The sequence below is a fragment of the Girardinichthys multiradiatus genome, chromosome 22, assembly GCF_021462225.1.
Source record: "Girardinichthys multiradiatus isolate DD_20200921_A chromosome 22, DD_fGirMul_XY1, whole genome shotgun sequence".
In the NCBI taxonomy this organism is placed as follows: domain Eukaryota; kingdom Metazoa; phylum Chordata; class Actinopteri; order Cyprinodontiformes; family Goodeidae; genus Girardinichthys; species Girardinichthys multiradiatus.
The window spans coordinates 33131493-33152118 of record NC_061814.1 but is presented as its reverse complement, the minus strand read 5'-3'; the positions used below and the strand labels follow the sequence as shown (position 1 = coordinate 33152118).

The window sequence follows — 20626 nt, the reverse complement described above, 5'->3', positions numbered from 1 at the left end:
TAAGACAGGAAGGATTATAAAAGGATGATATATGTGTGTTTTCACAATGTGTCAGTCTGGGTCTAGTTGGCACTTGTTTTTCCTCAGGATATGATGGCATTTGTGCTTCAATCCCCATAAACAACATAGTGACAATGTTTTACAATTTGGTACAAAGATACAACATGGAGCTCTCAGGATAGCATGGTAGAAGTATAATAAACATGGCTAGAATAGAAAAAAGATAAATAGGGAGGAAAAAAACTCTTCTCTCCTGGTTCAGTCATTTTGTTCTGCAAGTCAGTATTTCACATTTGGCCCCTGCAGCCAGAAACAATACGAAGCAGCTTCTTTAATAATCAGATCTGTGACATCAGGGTCTGGAGGAGAAGCTTAAAGGTAGCCTGATACGAAACATTAGGACATACTAATGTCTACCGGATCTGTGCTACTAAGCTTCTCAGAGTTTCACATTTGAAGGTGAAATTTAAGCTCAAATGGAATATTCTATTTGTGGCTTGTTGTTTGAGCCATTTTTCTGACATAAACACATCCTAATAACAGCTTAAAATGTCTGGACATCACATATTTAACCCTGAACTTGAAAATAATAAGGATAGCTTTACATATTACAACCCATACTTTTCCTGAACTAAGAGTTATCTACTCCAGGAATGTATAGGTTACTTTCCAGAATTTTTAGGGAACCTATTTGATACTTTCCAAAGCTCACTGTATACTTTTGCATAAGTTTTCCCAGAACTTAACAGGTGCTTTATACCACAACTTGGAGGTTGCCTTTCAAAACATGAAACTTTCATAACATTTACTGGTTACCTTCCCAGGACTTACCAGATATTTTCTTAGAGCTCAGGGGGTACTTTCCAGAATTTGACTAATCCGTCAAAGTACACGGTAAGTTCCAAGAAAGCACCTGGTTGGCTCTAGGAGAGTAATCAGTACAATCCATGAAAGTACCCGATGAGCCCCTAAAAGGAACATCTCAGTTCTAGGAAAGTTCCAGAAAGAAAGCTTTTAGGTTTTAAGAAAGTACCTAGTAGGTTCCTGGAACATAACTAGTAATGTCCAATAAAACTTCCAGGACACTGCACTGTAAGTTTTGAAAAATAACCTCCAAGTTAAAGGAAAGTAACCCTTAAGTTCAGGAAAGTACAAGCTGTGATATGTAGTAACAGTATCAGCTGCTTATTAATCTTTAAAGAAATGTTTTTTTTTTCAAAACACATTTTACAGTACATCAGTGGTTATTATTTTTCTGATTTATATGTTCCATTTTACAGATTCTATTGAGGTCAACATTTATATTTCTTATAATAACATTGCTATTTAGCTGTGAAGAATAAGCTCCAAGCAGGCTACTGAGCCAAAGTGACAGATGGTACCAAGGCAGTCTCACAGTGTTGTAACCATTGGTCTTGCCTTCTAGTCCCTTGTAACAGACTTCAGCATGAGCAAAAAAGTGGCACATGGTTTGTCCTGGTACTCAAAACATCAGCACGGCCAGACTATGGGTGGCAAGATCTCAAGAGACCTGCCTGCCTGCACCAGCTCCTTTTGAACTTTGGATCCATATTCACTGCACTTATTGAAATGGCATGTAGCTGCTGTTCTGAAGGGGGATCCTCTGCTACGCCTTTGATGTTCACGACTGTGTCCAAAGCAGGCAAACCATTCCCGCTGCTCTGTTTTCCATTTAGGCTGACATTTTTCTTCTTTGGGAGAGGAGTTTTGAAGTGAAACAGACAAAATGACACGCTTGCATGGTTTGGACATCTGTTCTCTGCTTTATTTAAGACTGAAGGTTGGATCTAAACCTGGAATTACTGTATGGATTTAATAGATGCAATGATTAAACAGAAAAGTGATGTGATAGAGGGTTCATGCTTTTATTGTTTATTTTATTGATCTCATTGAAATCTAGAAGTTATTTCTGAATATTATTGTTTGTCGTTCTCATTCTTACCACTCACTTTAATTGCTGGCTCTTGTAAAGGTGCCACTTAGAACCTTTTTCATCTGGCATCACACAGGACAGTGACAGAAACAGAGCCTATACAGTTCAATACATTGAACAGATACTGTCACAATGTAATAGAGGGGAAATTATTTTCATCTTGAAAATTAATGTATATACATTTATCCATGTATATGTTTACACACACCACCATATATTTAGGGGTAGGGATGGGTAATATGGATTTCAACAACTATTGCAACAAGGATAAAAGTGATGGTAAATAAAACTATTTACAACATGTTTGCAGTCTTTTTAGGTAATTGTATGGCTGTGACTGGATGTTACAGCAATCATAGCCCCACAAACAGAAATAGGTTTCTTCAGGACACCAGTTACAGAAAGAAGTGTGATTCTCATCACTAAACTGCCCACAGTTACCACATTTAATCATGTTTTTGAATTAATTGATATTTATAGATACTGTCATGGAACCAAAGGTGGATAAAATAATAAAAAATAACAATTCTGACAATAGTCAGCTTTGGGGTTTTCAAACAATTATTGTTTTCACGATAAATCCAATTTCTTATTATGATAAGGATTTTTTTTATGAATGCCCATCCCTATTCAGGGGCCTAGTCGGGGCAGTTTTCTTGCAGGGACCGCCCCTGCATGTTTACTATCAAAAAGTATTGTTCCACCTCTCCCGTCTCATAGTGAAGCAGTTTAAAGTGTGTGTTCCTCTCCTTGCAAGATCAGTGGATTGTCCCCCACGCTGAGACAGCAGCATCCCTGCTAGGTGCATGCATTTTCACGGTGGGCTGTCCTTTGAAAGGGACAATAAAACGTCTCGCACGGCCTAAATCACATTACGCACCATTTGTCTTGCTTACTCGAAGTGTCACCGCCGTCTTCCGCTGCTCACACCGACGGTGCTCCTCTGCTACTGCCGCTGTACAAGGGCTAAGATGAGAGGCAGACCCCCTGGTGTTATCTTCTGAAATGTCCACCCAGTCCTCCCCCAGAGATCAGTAACGATCCTGTAAGTTGTCCTAGTAATTCTAATTGAATTGTATAGGGAATAGGATTTCACCATGACCATCTACAGAAACTGTCTGGCTTTTTTTTTTTTTTTTGGTCATTTTAATTCTAGGACTGAAAAGCATACGGAGTGGGCAAGCGCTCCTCTTGATCTTTCATCAGAATAAGTGGAAATTAAAGCCAGCTGCACCTCAGTTTGATGAGGATTGGGTTCAAAGGGATGAAAGAGTTAATCAGAGGGGAGGGCACATGGAGGGGAGCGGGGGGGTGTTTGGTATAAAACCAGCTCCACAACACACAACAACACCAGCGTGCGTCTGCCTTATTTCCCCCTGCAGGTCTCTTCATTCCCGTGGGCTCACAACTGTGTAAGCCCCATGCTGATCCTGACTTGGAAGATCTCCTTAATTTTTCTAAGGTTCTACCTGTGCTGTTAGTCTGAAGGTATTGTCGCTAGACTATGCAACGCACAATGCGGACAGCGCAGAAAGTTGCGCAAAGCGGATGAAGTGGAGAAGTAAAGAAAACCTGTGGCATGAGGTTGAAAATGCGGCGAGGCAACGCAGCAGCAAATCTTCTGAGCTTGGAGATCTGACAAGAGCGGAAAGTCTTAATGCTGGATCAGTCCTACAGGCTGGAGTTGGCTTTGAACTTTTTAAGGTGTTGACTCATGCAGTCTCAATCAAATTATATGATTAGAAAGCAGGACAATTAGTTTAGGTAAGAAACAAACTTGGATCCAAGTTCATCTTCAGTTCCTCGCATTCTCTGACTGCTTCTCCTCCTCTGCGATCCGTTTCCCCTCGTTTTTTTTTTTTTTTTTTTGCACCTCTGATTCCCGAAGTGGCTCCGAAGTGGTGTTGCGGCTCCTCGTCCCCGGCGGATCCGGAGATTGGAGTCTGTGCACCGGGAGGAAGCGGAGTCGGAGCTCCGGCCACACCGCGGGCTCCAAAGAGCGGCCGCGTCAAGAGCATGGTGCGGCTGGCAGCAGAGCTCCTGCTGCTCCTGGGACTTCTTCTCCTTACCTTACACATCACAGTACTGCGGAGCAACCCGCTGCCCCATGGAAATGCTACAGTGAGCCTGGATCAGGACACTACGCTTACAGAGGTGAGTTAGGAAATCTGCTGCCCTGAAGCAGGAAGTCCAGGTAACAGAGCCGGCCCAAGACTGCAGGGGGCAAAGGGCAGAATTTGATTTGGGGCCCCAGTGGCCTCATGCCAGCTACCGCAGCACCACTAGCAACTCGCATACTGCCCAAGCTTGATCGTTTGTTCCATAGGATCCCCATAAGGATTTCAATCGGGCACATGCCCGCTTACAGATTTTGTATGTTTCTGCATTTTTGTCACAAATAAAAGTCTTCGATTGTCAACTTTTAGTATCAGACAAAGGTTCAGTTTTCCAATGATAAGATAACTAGTTATACCACCCCTGGCCGCAACAACTGCCATAAAGTGTTGGTGACAACTGGCAGCCAGTTTAAGGTCATGCCACAGCCTCTAGATCAGATTTTAGTCCTGACTTTGACTAGGCCACTCCAACACCTGCTTCTTTTTTGAACTGCACTTGCTGGTGTGCTTTGAACTACTGCCCAGCTGCATAACCCACACGTGTTTAAGTTTTAGGTCATAAACTGAGGGTTAGACATTTTCCCTCAGCATTTCATGCTAGAGAGCAGAATTCATAGTTGCATTAATTACAAGTCATCCAGGTCCTGGATCTGCAAAGTAGACCCAGACCATCACACTTCTGCCACTGTTTTTCACTGTCAGCGTTATTGTTGATACATCTCTGGAGGGACTTTGGTAGGCCAGTTACTTCTGGGAAGGTTTACCAGAGTTCTATAATTTCTTTATGTGGGGATAATGGTCCCCCCTGTTGTGCGCTGGAATCCCAAAGCCTTCGTAATGCCTCTCCAGACTAAAAGATGTCAATAACTTTGTTTCTTACGTGTTTTTTTATTTATTTATTTTCTTTTAATCAGGATGTGACCTTCAGCTTTTTGACATTTTTTAGCCTACCACCTCTTGTCAGCCAGGCTCTATTTAGGGCATTTTTTTGATTCTGCAGGTTCAGCAGTAAAACTGCATGGGAGTGACTCGTGAAATTAAAATCAGCGTTCCAAAAAATATAGTTAATCACAAAATATATACATTATTTAAAGGGGGGGTAACACTTTTTTAAAATAGGGCCAAGTTGGTCTGGGTAGCTTTTTCCCTTAATTGATTAAATAATTATTCAAAAACGGCATTTTGTATTTACTCAGGAAATATTTTAAAAATAAAAAAACTATTATTTGAAGATGTTTTAGATCAGCAAACACATTTTCATTTCACAGTAAATTACAGTAGTCAGAGTAATTGGCGAAATAAAATTTTGACTATCAAACTTTAAAGACTTCTCTTAATATTTGTTTAAATTAAATAAAACATCAAAACAATTTGAAATATGTTTCTTTGCCACTCCAAAGCTGTCTAGGGCTATATAGTAATTGACTCATTAGTTATAAAGAAATCAGAAGTTTGCAGTTTTCTATTTTGTGTCAGAATTCAACTGCTCCTCTGGGCTCCCTTGTGCTTTAGGTGACTTTTACCAGCAGCTTAGTTTGCTTGTGCTTCTGGCTGGCTCTGTTGGGTTAATTAAAGCCTTCACTCCCTGAGGAAGACTCTTGAGAGTTGCTGGAGATTGATGCACACATGGATGCAGTCTTCTAAAAGGGTACCCTCAGGAATGATGGTGAGCCAGGAGAGGGGTAGAAGATGATCCAGGGTCAGAGATCATCAACTCCCCCCCACCCACACACACACACACACACACACACACACACACACACACACACACATCAGACTATTGTCAGGAGTTAAATGCTAGCTGCAGGCACCTCTCTGTCATCAAGGGCTCATCACTGTCATCCAAACCCTTACTTGATAAGGCAGGGGATCAGTCCTGAGCCCCTGATGGTGCCCCATTTCCTGTTAAGATTCCCTGATGTGTGTTTGGAGAGCACATTGACAAAAACCAAACTTCCACCCTGTTTGAATTTGAGGCAAGGAACATTTTTTTTTTTGTAGATGGCTATTTGTACAAAGGCTAATTAAGGTGCCTTACAGGAAAATGAAGGAATAACTGTAAGAATTAAGGAGGAAGAAACGGTGAAATTCAAAGAAAAAAATAAATACATAAATGGCCAAAACATGATATAAATGATAGTGCCTCCCTGATACGCACCTCTGAAATATATTTAGAATTTAAGATCATTCTGTGTTTCAAACAACATTTGGAAGAGCTGAAATGTCTCATTATTTTTCCCAAATTGCTGAAAATAAAAGCAGGAAAAAGATTTTCTGTGTACTGTTTTGACAGAAAAAACCTTTATTCTGGCAATGTTTATGAAATGGTAGTAGGATCATTTAGTAATAGTTTTTATGTGGATGTTAAGATTTTCCATGTTAAGTCTGTGAAAACAGCTAGGTTACTAGCAAACCCTGTTTTTTTCAGCCTCGCTAAGTATAGCTGAGCCCTGATCTGTCACATTTTTGGGATCAAAAACAGCGGCTTCTGTCTTTTCTGTATTAAGCTAGAGGAAATTCCGGCCCATTCACTTTTTGATGTTGTGCCACAGTTATATTGTGGCTATAACAGATAGTGTTCGTGTGGCGACAACATAATACAAATGATAGAAGGTGTTGCATTTCTACTTAATCTGAGCAAGGGGGACACTTGATATTGAATAAAAGTGGCCTGAGAATGAAGCCTTGAGGAACCCCATATGTGATCTGTGTTATTGTAGGTTTATTGTTGCCAAATTAAACAAAGTAATCCAGGTCTTTCCTGGTGTGCCAAGTAGGATTTGAACCAAACTAGCACAGTACAATGTAATTTATTTTCTTTGTCTATTAATCATTATTGTATGCTCAATAGTATTAAACACACCACTGAGATCCAGTATTACTGAGACAGAAATTCTAAGATTGATATAATTTTTTACAGTTTCCATGGTGCAGTGATCTGAAACCCTTAACTTAGATCTTTACACAATATGTTCCAAATAAATGAATCAGGTAAATTTTTGCTGGGTGTGATAACATCAGTTGTTATAACACATCTGATAAAGCTGATGTTTTTGACTCCCCTGTAATCCAGGTCAGAACATGCCATAACAAAAAGAAGGCATTTGTCAGCATGACACCACTTGAAACATGTTTAATGGCTTAACAGCCCATTTTAACATGAGCATCACGCAGACATACTTTAACAAAGCCATAAATCTTGACCGAAGACTTATGAGGGGTTTGGGATCAACAGGCTTTTTAAAGTGTTAAATGGATAGTTCAGGACTTTTGAAGTGAGGGTGTGTTAAAGGCCTAAAAGCAGTTCATATTTTACTTGTAATAGAAAATTATTTTTTGTCTTAATTTAGTACAAAAACATAGCTGATGTTAATTTAAACGGGAAAAAGACGTAAGAGGAGGTGTCCCAACAAAGAGCTTCCTGTGTCATGAAGTGAGAAGGAAAAATAAAAGCATTTATGCTTAGAGTAACTGTCTGATACAAAAAATGTTGTTATATTATCATATTATATAGTTTTAATAAATGCAATTTAAATTATTTTTATGCTGCGCGACTTTTCTAGTATGTAATTACCCTGACCTGATATGGTTTGCATGTTCTGTTCTCATTGTATGTTTTATACGGGAAGGTTTTTGGTGGAGCGCCATCTCCTATTTCCTATTCCCATTGGGTTCTGTGTAGATGCCAGCCCAATGGAAATGTGATGAACCTTTAAATGTTTATGAAACCGCGTTCCTTCAAAACCTTTGTGATCTTTTTGGAAATGGAATTCTTTTACAACGATAGACGTTAGCCCTGGTCTTGAAGTAAATTGGCACACACACATAGCCATGAGGAACCTCACATGTGATCTTCGGTAGATTTATATTGTCATCAGTTTTTATTATTATATGATCAACTGGGTCAGAGACTTGGGATTCAAAAATGCCAAGCCAGGGGTTTTCTTGGCATACATAAGATATGACGTCATTTAAAATGCTTACCAAAAACCTGGCTGAAAAGCCTTTAACTCTTACATTGTATATGCAGCATTATTGAAGTATGTTTTTAGTCTGATTACATCTGTTGTGGTCTAAAGTAAACAGATCTTTTCCAAAGGCTGTTTTTATGTATCCTTTGTGATGCAGGTAAGAGCGTGCCTCAACAGGATATCACTTGTATGACACTACATAAGACATGTTTAATGGCTTAAGTGCTAATTTTAATATGAGCATCAAGCAAACGTACTGTAAGAAAGCTAAAGTTATCGCGTGGCACAGTGGGGGCCCTTGTGCCTGAGCTATTTACTACACATCTTCCCCTTCCCTCTTTGACACTTTCCTAACTTTACTAAACTGTCAAGTAACGGCCACTAGTGCGACAAAAATACAAAGCAACATATCCAGACCGGAGCTCTGACAGGTCTATGATCAAATGCTTTTGTTTTAGTGTTAAGCATCATTAAACTGCATATAGTATTTGCCAAAGTAAAAGGTAAAAGGATATGCATCCTCCTTGGAATAGGTTCAGATTAAAGGAAAAAAAAAACATACAGGCTATTTTCTCAAATTCCATTTTCACTGCTATCACTGAATGCACATTTGCAAGCCTGTGTTTTCCTGGATGTTAGGCCACGCAAAGCTGAGGAGGTATTCCAGGAATCTATTGAATATTTGTCGTTCAGCCAAATGTTGAATTGGATGAGCAGGAAGAGGAGCAGCGGGGAGTTTCTGTTGAGTAATCAAAGGACGGATTCTGAACTCTCCATCCTAAGTTCAACATCCCCTCTTTCAGTTGTCCAACAGAAATTTATTTAGCAACGAAAAATGAAACAAACCTTGAATGTTCTTTTTTTTCACAAATGCAGATAAGGTGTAGATAAGCTTCATTGACCCCTGATAAAAAGTAGTAATGTCATTCTTCAGCCATGCTTTTCACAGCTCAGGGCATGCATTGTCATCCCTAGGTGTCACAATAACATAGATGCAGCTTTGTGCACCTTAGTGAAACAGGCTTTGGTTCACGACCACTTTATATCCGCTGGCCTAGAATGGCATGAGAATGCTTTAGCTTATTTATGTCATCTCTTTTCAAAGGTTCCTTTAAATTATGTATCTTCTTGGTTTCATTTGCTAAATAAATATTTGCGTCCACCTTTCAGATGTGTGAAAGGGAAAGGATTATTTTATTCTCTACAGCTTCTCCACCATTGCTAAAATGCATGTTGGTACCATGTAGAGTGCCTTCATTTCCTGCCAGCTTCCCTGGGGGGAAGAACTCCCGAGTGGCTCCCAAATGAAAATAGGGTTATGGCCCTTTAAGGAGCTCCTTACAATGTAAAAAGAAAAAAGGGAGGAAGCGGGAAAAGAAGAAGAAATACTGTGAGGGGAGAAAGGGGGTGGCATGTGTGTACAAGTGTTCATTCATGCCTTTTGGGAGTGGGGGGGTGACATCCTTGGAGGCCCCAGATGAGCTGGTTTGTCACTTTTGATCTCCAAATTAAAACATGTTCCCTAACAAATGAGAAATAAGAGCAGTAAAGCAGGCTGCCGTCAAAGCTGCTTGTTATTTAACATTTAAATGGCTTTCTCCTGTGCTCTAACAATTAAGGTTGTGTGAGAGCAAAAAGATGAAACAACTTGTTCTTTCATTGATTTGTGTACCAAATTCCTCCCACAGCATTTTTAGGAATTGGTGATATTTACACATCCAACAAGCAGCTACAATATCTTCCTGGGTTTAAATGTTCTGCTGCTATTGTCATTTAGACTAAAACACGATTTTGGAATAGGTCCTTTTGTTTCCTAAGGTTCAGTTACTTTATATACCACAAATTCACAACAAATGTCATCTCAAGGCACTTTATAAAACAAACCAGTCAAACTTATGTTTAGTTATACAAAATCAAATTCAGTTCAAATTACATTCAAATCAGTTTAGTTCAAGCCTATTCAATCCAGTCATTCATTCACCATATTCAGTTCTAATTATTATACAATACCATAAAATTTAGTAGATCATTCAATGCTTGTTGACATGGCTAAGGAAGCCCAACCAACTGAATCAAGTCTATGACTTTGCAGCAATGCCTAATCCTAAGCAAGTATGTGGCAACAGTGGAAAGGAACTACTCCCTTTTAACATGATGTAACTTCCTGCAGACCCAGGCTCGGTATAAGAGGCCATCTGCTGCATGTGGCTAGGTTTGGGGGATGGAAAGCAAAAAACTTGGGAAAACTGACACAAAGCAGCATCAGTTCAATGAATGGGTTTGTCGTGAAGAGACACACAGCTAAATAGAAAATTACTGAGCCAGGAGTATTTTTTATGGGAAAGAACAAAACCGAGAGAAAAAACAAACTTAAAGGCAACAATAGCTCTGCCAACTGCCACCTTGAGGAAATAAACAGCTAAACACAGAGTCAATGGGCAAGGAGTTCTTTCTATGAAGAGAAAAACAAAGACGGTACAAAGTTAATGGCAGCAATAGTTACATCAACGAGCCTGAAAAGAGATACACCTGAACACAGAAGCTCTGAGCCAAGAGTACTTTCCATATCAAGCAAAAACAGAGAGAACACAATGTTAATGGCAACAAGAGTGTCAATGGCCCCTTCCAGGAAGAGAAAAAGCCAAATACAGAATTACTGGGAAATGAATACTTTCTCCAGCAAAGTAAAACAAACAGTACAGATAGTTAATGTCCGCAATCACTCACCCTCAGCCAAATACAGAGGCGAGGAGTACCTTCTATGGAAAGACAAAAAACTAAAGTAATAAGCAGAAATATGACTCTCACTGGTGTTTACATAGCTCATATAAAATGAGTTTAAGGTGGTAATACAGGCTGTTCTAATCATTTTGCTGCAAAACTTATAGATAGGGTGTTTTAGACAGTCATCGTCAGTTCTCTCATACTGTAAATACTACTAACATGCCATTCTATTGCATATGTATAATATGTAATATAATTATTTATATATATTTGTTATCTACTACATGTTAGACCTTTATGTTCTCCTGTGGATTCGGCAAGCTAGGGTTAGGTTGGTTTTTTATATTGTAAAATGTGAATTTAAATAACCGAACAGGCCCTGATATTTGTTGTAGTATGAGATATTTATAATTATTTGTTGTGTTAAAATAAAACTTCATTCATTCTACTGTTAAATACTGTAAGTATTTAACTGGTGAAACGAACTACGTAGATTAGACACCTGCTTTTGTATTGAGCCTCTTTATGTTTACGTTGTGATTAAACCTGCGACTGCTATGTCTCGGTTGCTCCCTCAGCGGAGCTCAGTTACAGCCACCGAGTGAAATCTGAAGACTGGGAACATGAAAGGCAAGGTTATCACATGGACATCTCAAAGCCCAAGTACGTTTGGTAGACGCAGAGAAAACTCTGTAATGTTCACGTAAAGAGCAGCTAGCTGAACCATAAATCTTTTTACAGAACTCTTCGCCATAAGTGTTTGGTTTTGGAAACAACTCTACCAGGGTTTCAACTGGAATCAGCTTTTATGATTTCTTTTCCCACAAATATTATAATTCAGTACATAAATGCTCATAAACAACTCCTTCCCTTATCTAGATTAAAAGCTATATTCGTTAATTAGAGGTTACGGAAAAATGAATTTTTCTTTCTCCAACTTAATTATTTTAAGGACACACACCAGGAATTCTTTAACATCCACCACATTATCACATTAAGTCCATCTGAAAAAGTAATGCAGCTGCTTTTTCCCCAATAGAAGTTACATTTATAATCCCTGCTCCCTTGCTGTGCAGCTCCATTTACAGCGCCAGTTTTGCCCCAGAGTGCACCTTGGCTCCACACAAACAGCTCCAGTGGGGGCTTTTATGCCCACCACAATGTGGCCAGGCTGACACTTTGTCTGTGACAGGCCACCGCAACCGTGCAGCACAGCTTCCATATTCTCAGGCCTCAGTCTGGCCACAAAAACACTGGGAAGGGAGGAAAAAAAGAAAAACAAAAAACATGATTGATGCCTTGCTTTGATCTTATTTTCTGCCACCCCAGAATGGATGATTGCAGGCTACTTATGGCTGTCTGTTCAATTTAGGAATAATTGTTCCTTCTGTGCATACCTGATCGAGGACATATGCCTCAGCTGTCATTATGGGATGGATTTACAACACCCCTGTCAGAAGACCAAATGTTTTTCTGTCTTCAAGAAGGCAGATGTGATTATTTTGCAGTATTTTCTTAGGTTTCTCTGTTTAGCACAGTGCAGGAAAACCATCACTCTTACGTAGCTCTTTTTTTTAGCTGGCAATACAGTAGAACATGCTATATATGTACACAACATATTACTATGGTAAAGTCGCAGCATGCTTTGTCCGTTAAAAAAGGGAAAACTATATAGTATGGCTATATATAGGATCTAAATGCAGGCTCTGTACAAATTTTATTTTGATCGAAGGGTTTTTCTTTCTGGTCTCAAGAGTCGAACCCACAAACTTCTGTCAAAAATTAATGTAATGTTGCTATGTAAAAGAAAAATGTGGTAATCTTACATTCTCAAAAACAAGAATTAAATGTCTTCAATAGATATCCAAAGTACATGTTATACATGTTACTTATTTTTCTTTGTGTTTCTTTCTTCTCTTTAGCAAAACACCTTAAATGCAAGACGTAGCTCATCTGCACAGCTGGCTCTGGAAGACCGGAGGTCTGGTCTAGAGCACAGGACAGCCCATCAGCCAGCAACCCTGCCCTGGGTGCAAGGCAGCAACGTACATAAGGATGGCCCTGGAGCTTTCCTCCTGGATCTGCACAATTTTCCAGACCTCTCCAAAGCTGATATTAATGGACAGAACCCCAATATACAGGTGAACTTGTGTGTCTGTGCACCTGCTGTTTGATGCACTTTGATGCTTTTCTTTACTTCAAGACAGCTGAGACAGTTTAGGATTTTTGAAGTGAGGTTCTCTGACTGGTTTACAAGCAGTTAACATCCTACCTGCAGTAGGTAACTCTTGTGGAGTTGGTCCCAGAGGCTGAAATTAACAGCTAGTCTGAGAGGGACCAAGAAAAAAGTGAACTTCTATAACTCCAAACTCAAAAATGTCATTACCATTTTGTATGAACGCTGTTTAATAAATCCCATATTGGTCACTTCTTTACTTGGAAACTGATCATTATTTGCACAGGAAGCAGAGATAGAAATGATTTTCCAATATAAAACACGCACAAACAATCATGTAAACCTCCATTCAGAGAAGGTTTCAAACAAAAGGGGAACACAAATATTGTAGATTAAATGACTATTGATGGTGTACATTTCCTGTTAAGATTAACTCCTGTTATCTAAGTTTGAGAGTAGTTATTAACTTGTACGGTTGTATAACAGAGCTGGCTAAAAAAGACTGTACGTAGAAGCTGGCAGACAACACTCTGTTACAAAAGCATTGATGAACCCCCCACCACTTTTAAAACATTTATGTGGCAGCAGTTGGTTGAAGGAGGTGTGGACAGAGTGCCATATTAAAAAATCCTGGCCGGTAGTCACTAACAATCTTAAAGTTGTTGTCTGCTTTGGAGCTTCCAATCAAAGTTAAATGTCTATTTCACTGTTTTTACGTAATCTGGACTGCAGTTGTGCACAAAATCAGAAATATTTAGACTACTCAAATCTGATAATTCTACTCTGAGCAGAGACTCTTCAAAGAACAGTTATGAGACTTATGAAGGATTTATTCAATTGTGAAGAGACAAAAAGAGAGTATTTTCGATCCTTTTTTAACATTAAAAACACCTAAGAATTAGACAAACAAAAAAAAAAAAAAACAGGAATGGATAATTCTTCAGTGATTCTGGATTCTTTAAAACAATTTGTGACTTAAAAACTTCTATTTGTGAAAAACTAAAAAGTTATGATCTCTGTTCTCTTTAAACCAATATCGTGTATTGTCTCATCTCATAAGCTGGATGTTTTAATATAGTAGAAGTCCCTTTTGGTCCTAGCCTTTCTCAGTCTAGCCGTTAGGTTCAGCCACTGGGACCAGCTAATCTGGATTTATGATATAAATGAAGACAACAAGAAAATGACAGTTCTTTATAACCTTTTAATAAAAAAATATGGAGTGGCCTTTCAAGCTATCAAACATAGAAATAGAACAGCTAACGGGAAGGAGAACGGGGTGGTGCACATCATTATACCCTTTTTTGCCATCCTTCTTCTCTACCCTTGTCCCCTTTCACACTTGCCAGCTCCCAGGAAAGCGTAGGAGAGACTCCACGTCAATCATACTGACAGCTGAAAGGCAGAGACTAACCAACAGAGCTTCACTTCTACACTAACCCAGGAAGATGGACGGTAGTCTTATGTAAATGTGTGGCAGGCCCTTGGTCATAAATCCCTCAGTGAAGCAGATGGTTGAATAACGGCTGCCGTGTTTAAATCATTCTCACGTCTAATCCACCAAAGGAGGCTCTTTCCATTTCTGAGGGCATCTTTGCTAAATATGAGCTTGAACAAAGTGTATTAACATCTCAAGATATGGGAAGAGAGAAAGCGACCAATTGAGCAAGGGCGTTAGGCTGTGGGAGCAAGGCAGGAGGAGGAGAGGGTGTCTTTGATCCTGGGATTCATCTGGCTTTCATGGTCTGGAGGAGGCCGAGTAGCCCTTTGAACTCTGTGTTTAGGTGGAGAGTCAGAGAGGTGGGAGGGTGACTGTGGGGCAGGGGTGGTGTGTGCCACCCCCCCATATGGGAGGCACATGTGTTAGCACAGAAAGGGGGAGGGGGTGATGTGCGCTGGGGCAACAGAGAGGGCCACCTTATTGCTACAAGTGTTATCATTTATGTCTTTAAGTGGATATATATATATATAGTACTGTGCAAAAGTTTTAGGCAGCTGTGAAAAAATGCTGGAAACAAAGAATGCTTTCAAAAATGGTGTTAATCACTTTTTTTCATCAATCAACAAAATGTAGTGAATCAATCAATCAATATTTGGTGTGACCAACCTTTGTCTTCAAAACAGCATCTATTCTTCTAGGTACACTTGCACACAGTTTTTGAAGGAACTCAGCTGGTAGGTTGTTCCAAACATCTTGGAGGACTAACCACAGATCTTCTGTGGATGAAGGCTTTCTCACATCCTTCTGTCTCTTCATGTAATCCCAGACACACTCGATGATGTTGAGATTATGGGTGATTCCAGTAAATCTTCTTCTTCTTTACGCGGAAGATTATATTATAAAACTCACTTTATTGAAACCATGAAACCAAAAGAATGCCCACCACCCACTAAAACAGGAAACACCACCATTTATGGATGATGTCACTTTCATGAATTCTGTCACGCTCTATGGCTGAAGTCAGAATACACATTGTTTGTATGATAAAATCAACAGTTTTAACCGGAAAATGTCCAATTGATGTGCAGCCACTTATTGACGACATAAAAAGGTAAACACTGTAGCTACAAATATTACCAATGCAAGAAAAGGTAGCTGAACTCTCTAGAAGTAAACACAGGGAGGGATAACATGACTTCTCCTCTCCAATAACTTAGATTTAAGGGAGAGAACAGACCAAAGCTATGGGATAGGGACACAATCTTTCTCCTGCAAGATAATTAGCAGCACCTGTGTCTTGTTTTTCCTCACTGTCTGAGCCAAATGATGGAGAGAACATTTGACAGCAGCTGCCCTCTCAGTATTTTGACTCCCTTTCCAATCGCTTCAGGTGTAGCATTAACTTCGAGTCAGTTTTTAGCGACAAAAAAGACCTTATTTACTATAGTACTACAGTTAAACCCTCTTGAGTAAAACATGGATCGATGTTTGTGGAGAAAATCACTCCATGGATACATAACAAAGTATTCTGGTGACAGGTTTTTGGAGAAGACGAGTCTGGATGTTTGTGTTCATTGGAGTAACAATGCAGGTCAGAACAGGAGCAGAAATGTCAATGTCCATCCTAATTTCTGCCAAAATCTTAGTGTTTTAAATAATAGTTTTTGTCATTATTCTACACTGTTGGTTAATCACAAGCAGACTGAGCCTTTAAATCGCTCTTTAGGGTGCTGGTTTGTTTGGTCTCTGAGATCCTGTTCTCAGGTATCCTGATTTCCTCCTCTGAATTAGATAAATCACTATATAAATGTTCACTTCATGAACTCAAATTGGAGCTACAGACTTAGGTATCTATCATTTTGTGTTGGGTGGCCATTATGCTTTCCAGTGATGCGTTCGGCGTTCCAAACTTAACATCATCACTGTTTGTCAATTTTCCGCTGCCCTGTGCTGTTTTTTGTTTTTAGATAATTCTCAATTTTAGATATGGAAATATATATAACTATCATTAGATAAAAATTGATGAAATGTGCCCTTTAAAGAATAAGTAGTTTAGTTTGATTTCTCTCAACACAGGTGACCATTGAGGTGGTGGATGGACTAGAAAGCCATGAACCAGAGAAAGGTCTCCGCAAGGAGAGCAAGCCCAACTGGGCCTCCCCTAACTGGAGAAACTGGTGGCCTCACACATCATCTTCGTCCTCTCATCAAACGGAGGAGCATGATCGCTCCTATGGGAGAAAAACTGAGGACAGCAACTTTCTCAGGCCACCGTCAGACTGGGACAGGAGAGGAAGTAAAGCTCAAACTGAATACGGTGAGACTGACAGCAGGGTGTGTGAGTGTGTTTGCATGATATTTCACCAGCTCCACTGAGGCTTTTATTTGAGCACTGCTTCCCAGATGGCCACGGTCTGATGTGGAATCTGTAATTTGCAGATTTACTGATTTAAGCTGTCAGCATAATAAGTGCAGTCATCCTAGGCAAGCCCTGGAGAGCCCTTGATTAAAGCCCTTAACGTGTTTTTATGAGACAAGTTCCTCTGTGGTGCAGAGCTAGCTGCGTTGGTTCAGTAACAGTCGTGGAGCCGGAAGTGCTGTTGGGGCCTCCACAGGACTCAAACCACACCCTCCAAAAGCAAACCCCACAGATAAATCTGCCCTGAAAGAATTTATGCTCACTGTCATACATTGTGGCTCGTTTTGAAGCATGCCCAAACCAATGCATTCAAAGAGGAATTTTCTGTCATTTTGTTCACAGTGTTTAGGAGATAGATGTTAGATATTTAGTAAAACCATAACCCTTGTTAAGTGCCTCTGGCTTTTCGCTGCAGCTATCTCCATCATTCTTCCTGTATTTCACACCACAGTAGTGGACATGGAAATATTAAATCTGCATTACTGTCATAGTCTTAAACTTAATGATCCACCAATGGGACGATCATTCATCTTATCTTTGGTTTGAGCACATTCATTTTCTTCCTGAATTCGAAATTTTGTCTGAGCTGAGGGACTAATATGGCTTATATAATTCTAAAATGCACATAATGAAGGGCAGATGGTTTTGACATCAGCCAGAAATACTTGCATCCCAAAATGCCCACAATAATGCCTCTCAGTTATTGAATACATCTTTTAAAACGTGGATCCATGTGTGTGGCAGAGTGATGGTGATGTTGGGACAAGGTGAGCCTGCTTCTTTGTTGGCACGTTATAGACACTGCATTATATATCCTTAGGATGTTTTTTCTGCTGGAACGGTGAATCCTTCTCTTGATTTTAAGGCTCTGACAGGTTTTATTCCAGGAATGCTGTTTTTATCTCCTTTTAACTTCCCATCAACTCTGACCAGCCTTCCTGTCCTTGCTAAGAAAAGGCATCCCCACAGCATGATACTGTTACCACCATGTTTCACTATGGGTGATGGTATGCAGTGTTGGTTGTTCGCCACACAGCGTTTTGCACACAGACCAAAATGTTTACCTATGGTCTCATCTGCCAAGAGAACTTTCTTTTACATTTTTGCTGTGTCCCCTATGTGGGAAACTGTAAATGGGGCTTCTTCTGGCTTTCCTTCAACAATGGCAATCAACAATCTTCTTGCCACTCTTCTATAAAGGACTGGATTGTGGAGTACATGACTAATATTCAGATTCTCTCTGCAGAGTCTCCAAAGTTACCATTGGCCTCCTGGCTGCTTCTTTGATTAAAGTTCAGACAGACATGTCTTGATAGGTTTGCAGTTGTGCCACTTGAACAAAGTTCTGAGATGTGTAAAGCTTGGGATAATATTTTACGGCTTAATCCAGAGCAGTTGGACTTACACTGATATTAAATTACATAAGTGCGGACTCTGTTTACTAATTAGGTGAATTCTGAAGGCAATTATTTGCGATGAATTTTTCAAAAGGGTATCCAGATAAAGAAGGCATAAAAGAAGGCATAAAAATGTATGCCTCAATTTTCAGGTTATAGTGAAAGAAAAAACACAATGTAATGTTGTTCTTCTGGTACTTTGTGTAAAATACATTGAAGCATGTGGTTGTAGCATGATAAAATGTGGAAAATACAAATATGAACAATTCTGCAGGGCACTGTAACTCCAGCACATAGTCTGCATGTGAGCAAAGAATCTTACTTTCTATTTGTCTCTGATCCAAGACTACATGGATGGAGAAGGAGACTGGAGTAACTGGTCAGCATGCAGTGTCACTTGTGGAAATGGCAACCAAAAGAGAACCAGGTCCTGTGGTTATGCCTGTACAGCCACAGAGTCTAGAACATGTGACATGCCCAACTGCCCAGGTAATTTCTTGTTTTTCCATGCATAGGGCAAAACAATGCCCATATAATTAGTCTACTAGTCGTTCATCCTTTGTTCCGTCCAATGTCCCGTCCAATGTTCCCGAAGGTTTCGAAGATGCCTTCAAGACGGCAGCTACTGAAGTGAGCATGCTGGCTGGGAAAAATGAATTCAACGCCACAGAGCTTTTTGGTGTTGGTAAGATTTCGTCTGTTTGCTTTTTTTTCATCCCATCCTTCTTTTAGATGTGACTGCTTTATCACAGGGAGAGCTTTCCTGCACACACTTAGTATTCCTGATGCTTGCATTTAGCTCCATTACTGTGAAAGTGCTGCAGGGCATGAAGGTCACAGCTTTCATCTACCCACCCTCTATCTCAATGTTCCTAAAATCTTTAGTAAAACTACACACATTAATGAAAAATACTACTCCTACTCACACTTCTGGATTTAAACTTTAATGGCCACCAAATGTTATTTTTTCCAGACACAGACAGCTGTGAGCGATGGATGAACTGCAAGAGTGAGTTTTTAAAGAAGTACATGACCAAAGTGGCTAACGACCTTCCCAGCTGCCCCTGCTCTTACCCGACCGAGGTGGCGTACAGCACAGCAGACGTGCACGACACCCTTATGCGTCGAGATTTCCGCTGGAAAGACGCCAGTGGCCCTAAAGAGAAACTCGAGATCTACAAGCCCACAGCCCGATACTGCATCCGCTCCATGCTGACCCTGGAATCCACCACGCTGGCCGCACAGCACTGCTGCTATGACGACAGCATGAAGCTCGTTACTCGGGGCAAAGGTGCTGGCACGCCGAACCTCATCAGCACAGAGTTCTCCGCAGACCTGCACTACAAAGTGGACATCCTCCCCTGGATCATCTGCAAAGGAGACTGGAGCCGCTACAACCAGGCCAGGCCACCAAACAATGGGCAGAAGTGTCCAGAAAATCCTCAGGATGAGGATTATTACAAACAGTTTGAAGAAGCAAGGGAATTCTAGTCCACTGTGCAGTGAAAGGACTAAAATAATACACAGTTCAGATTAGACTCAGAGACCCATACATGCTCACACAAAGCACACTTGTCATAAACCTGTCATCAGTTTTTTTTGCTTTAGTGACAAGTTTTGTTTTTAGAAGATACGCCTTTATAATTTTGCTGCAATTTGTTTCTCAGAGTTGGTCACAAAAGGGAGAAATTTCTTCATACTTTTTAAAAGGGAAAGTTATTATTATAGAAATGTCAATGTAGATTGTGTCCAAGTTTGTCTCAGTAGATGTTGCAGTAATAGAATAATGAGTCTCCCCACAGGAGTGGGTAAGAAGGGGGCAAAGAACAGAGTGGCTTAAATGTCTGTGCAGGTTTTATCCATGTAACCTTGTGGGTATGAATATTTAGCATGCACATTTTTGTTTTGTTCATGTACCCCTGTAATATTCTGTCTGGGAGGCAGTTCTTCGGTGTAAAAAGCCTGCATTAGTTTTGTAAAGTATTTATTAAAGTGTAGCTGTGATTGTGGTGGGTGATGTGATTTTGGCTTCTCATTGACATACAGGTTTTATTTGTGCAAAAGTATTCACAACCTTTGAAGATTTTTATGCTTTTTTACTTTACAACCACAAACTTCAACGTATTTTACTGGAATTTTACATGAACTTCAGAATGGCTTCAGCTCAGTCAGATTGAATGTAGGGCATCTGCGAACAGCAATTTGCATATCTTGCCACAGATTTTCTGTTGGATTTAGATCTGGACTTTGACTGTGCTATTCCAGCAAATTATTATCCTTTGACCTGAACCATTCTATTGTGGCTCTGGCTGTATGTTTATGGTCATTTTCCCACTGGAAGATCAACCTCTGTCTACATCTTAGGTTTTTTTGCATCCGCTGACAGGTTTTCCTCCAGTACTGCATTGTTTTTAGCTCCATTCATCTTTC

General features: G+C 40.0%; 1 protein-coding gene across 1 annotated transcript; it reads left to right on the top strand.

Annotated features, from left to right (window-relative positions):
* Positions 1-1172: 1172 nt before the first annotated feature.
* Positions 1173-20205, top strand: ism1 (isthmin 1). Its single transcript, XM_047350642.1, has 6 exons — positions 1173-4108; positions 12689-12907; positions 16457-16697; positions 18542-18685; positions 18792-18881; positions 19170-20205. The coding sequence occupies exons 1-6, from the start codon at positions 3971-3973 to the stop codon at positions 19685-19687; spliced, it is 1350 nt and encodes a 449-aa protein (XP_047206598.1). The 5' UTR covers positions 1173-3970; the 3' UTR covers positions 19688-20205.
* Positions 20206-20626: the final 421 nt, after the last annotated feature.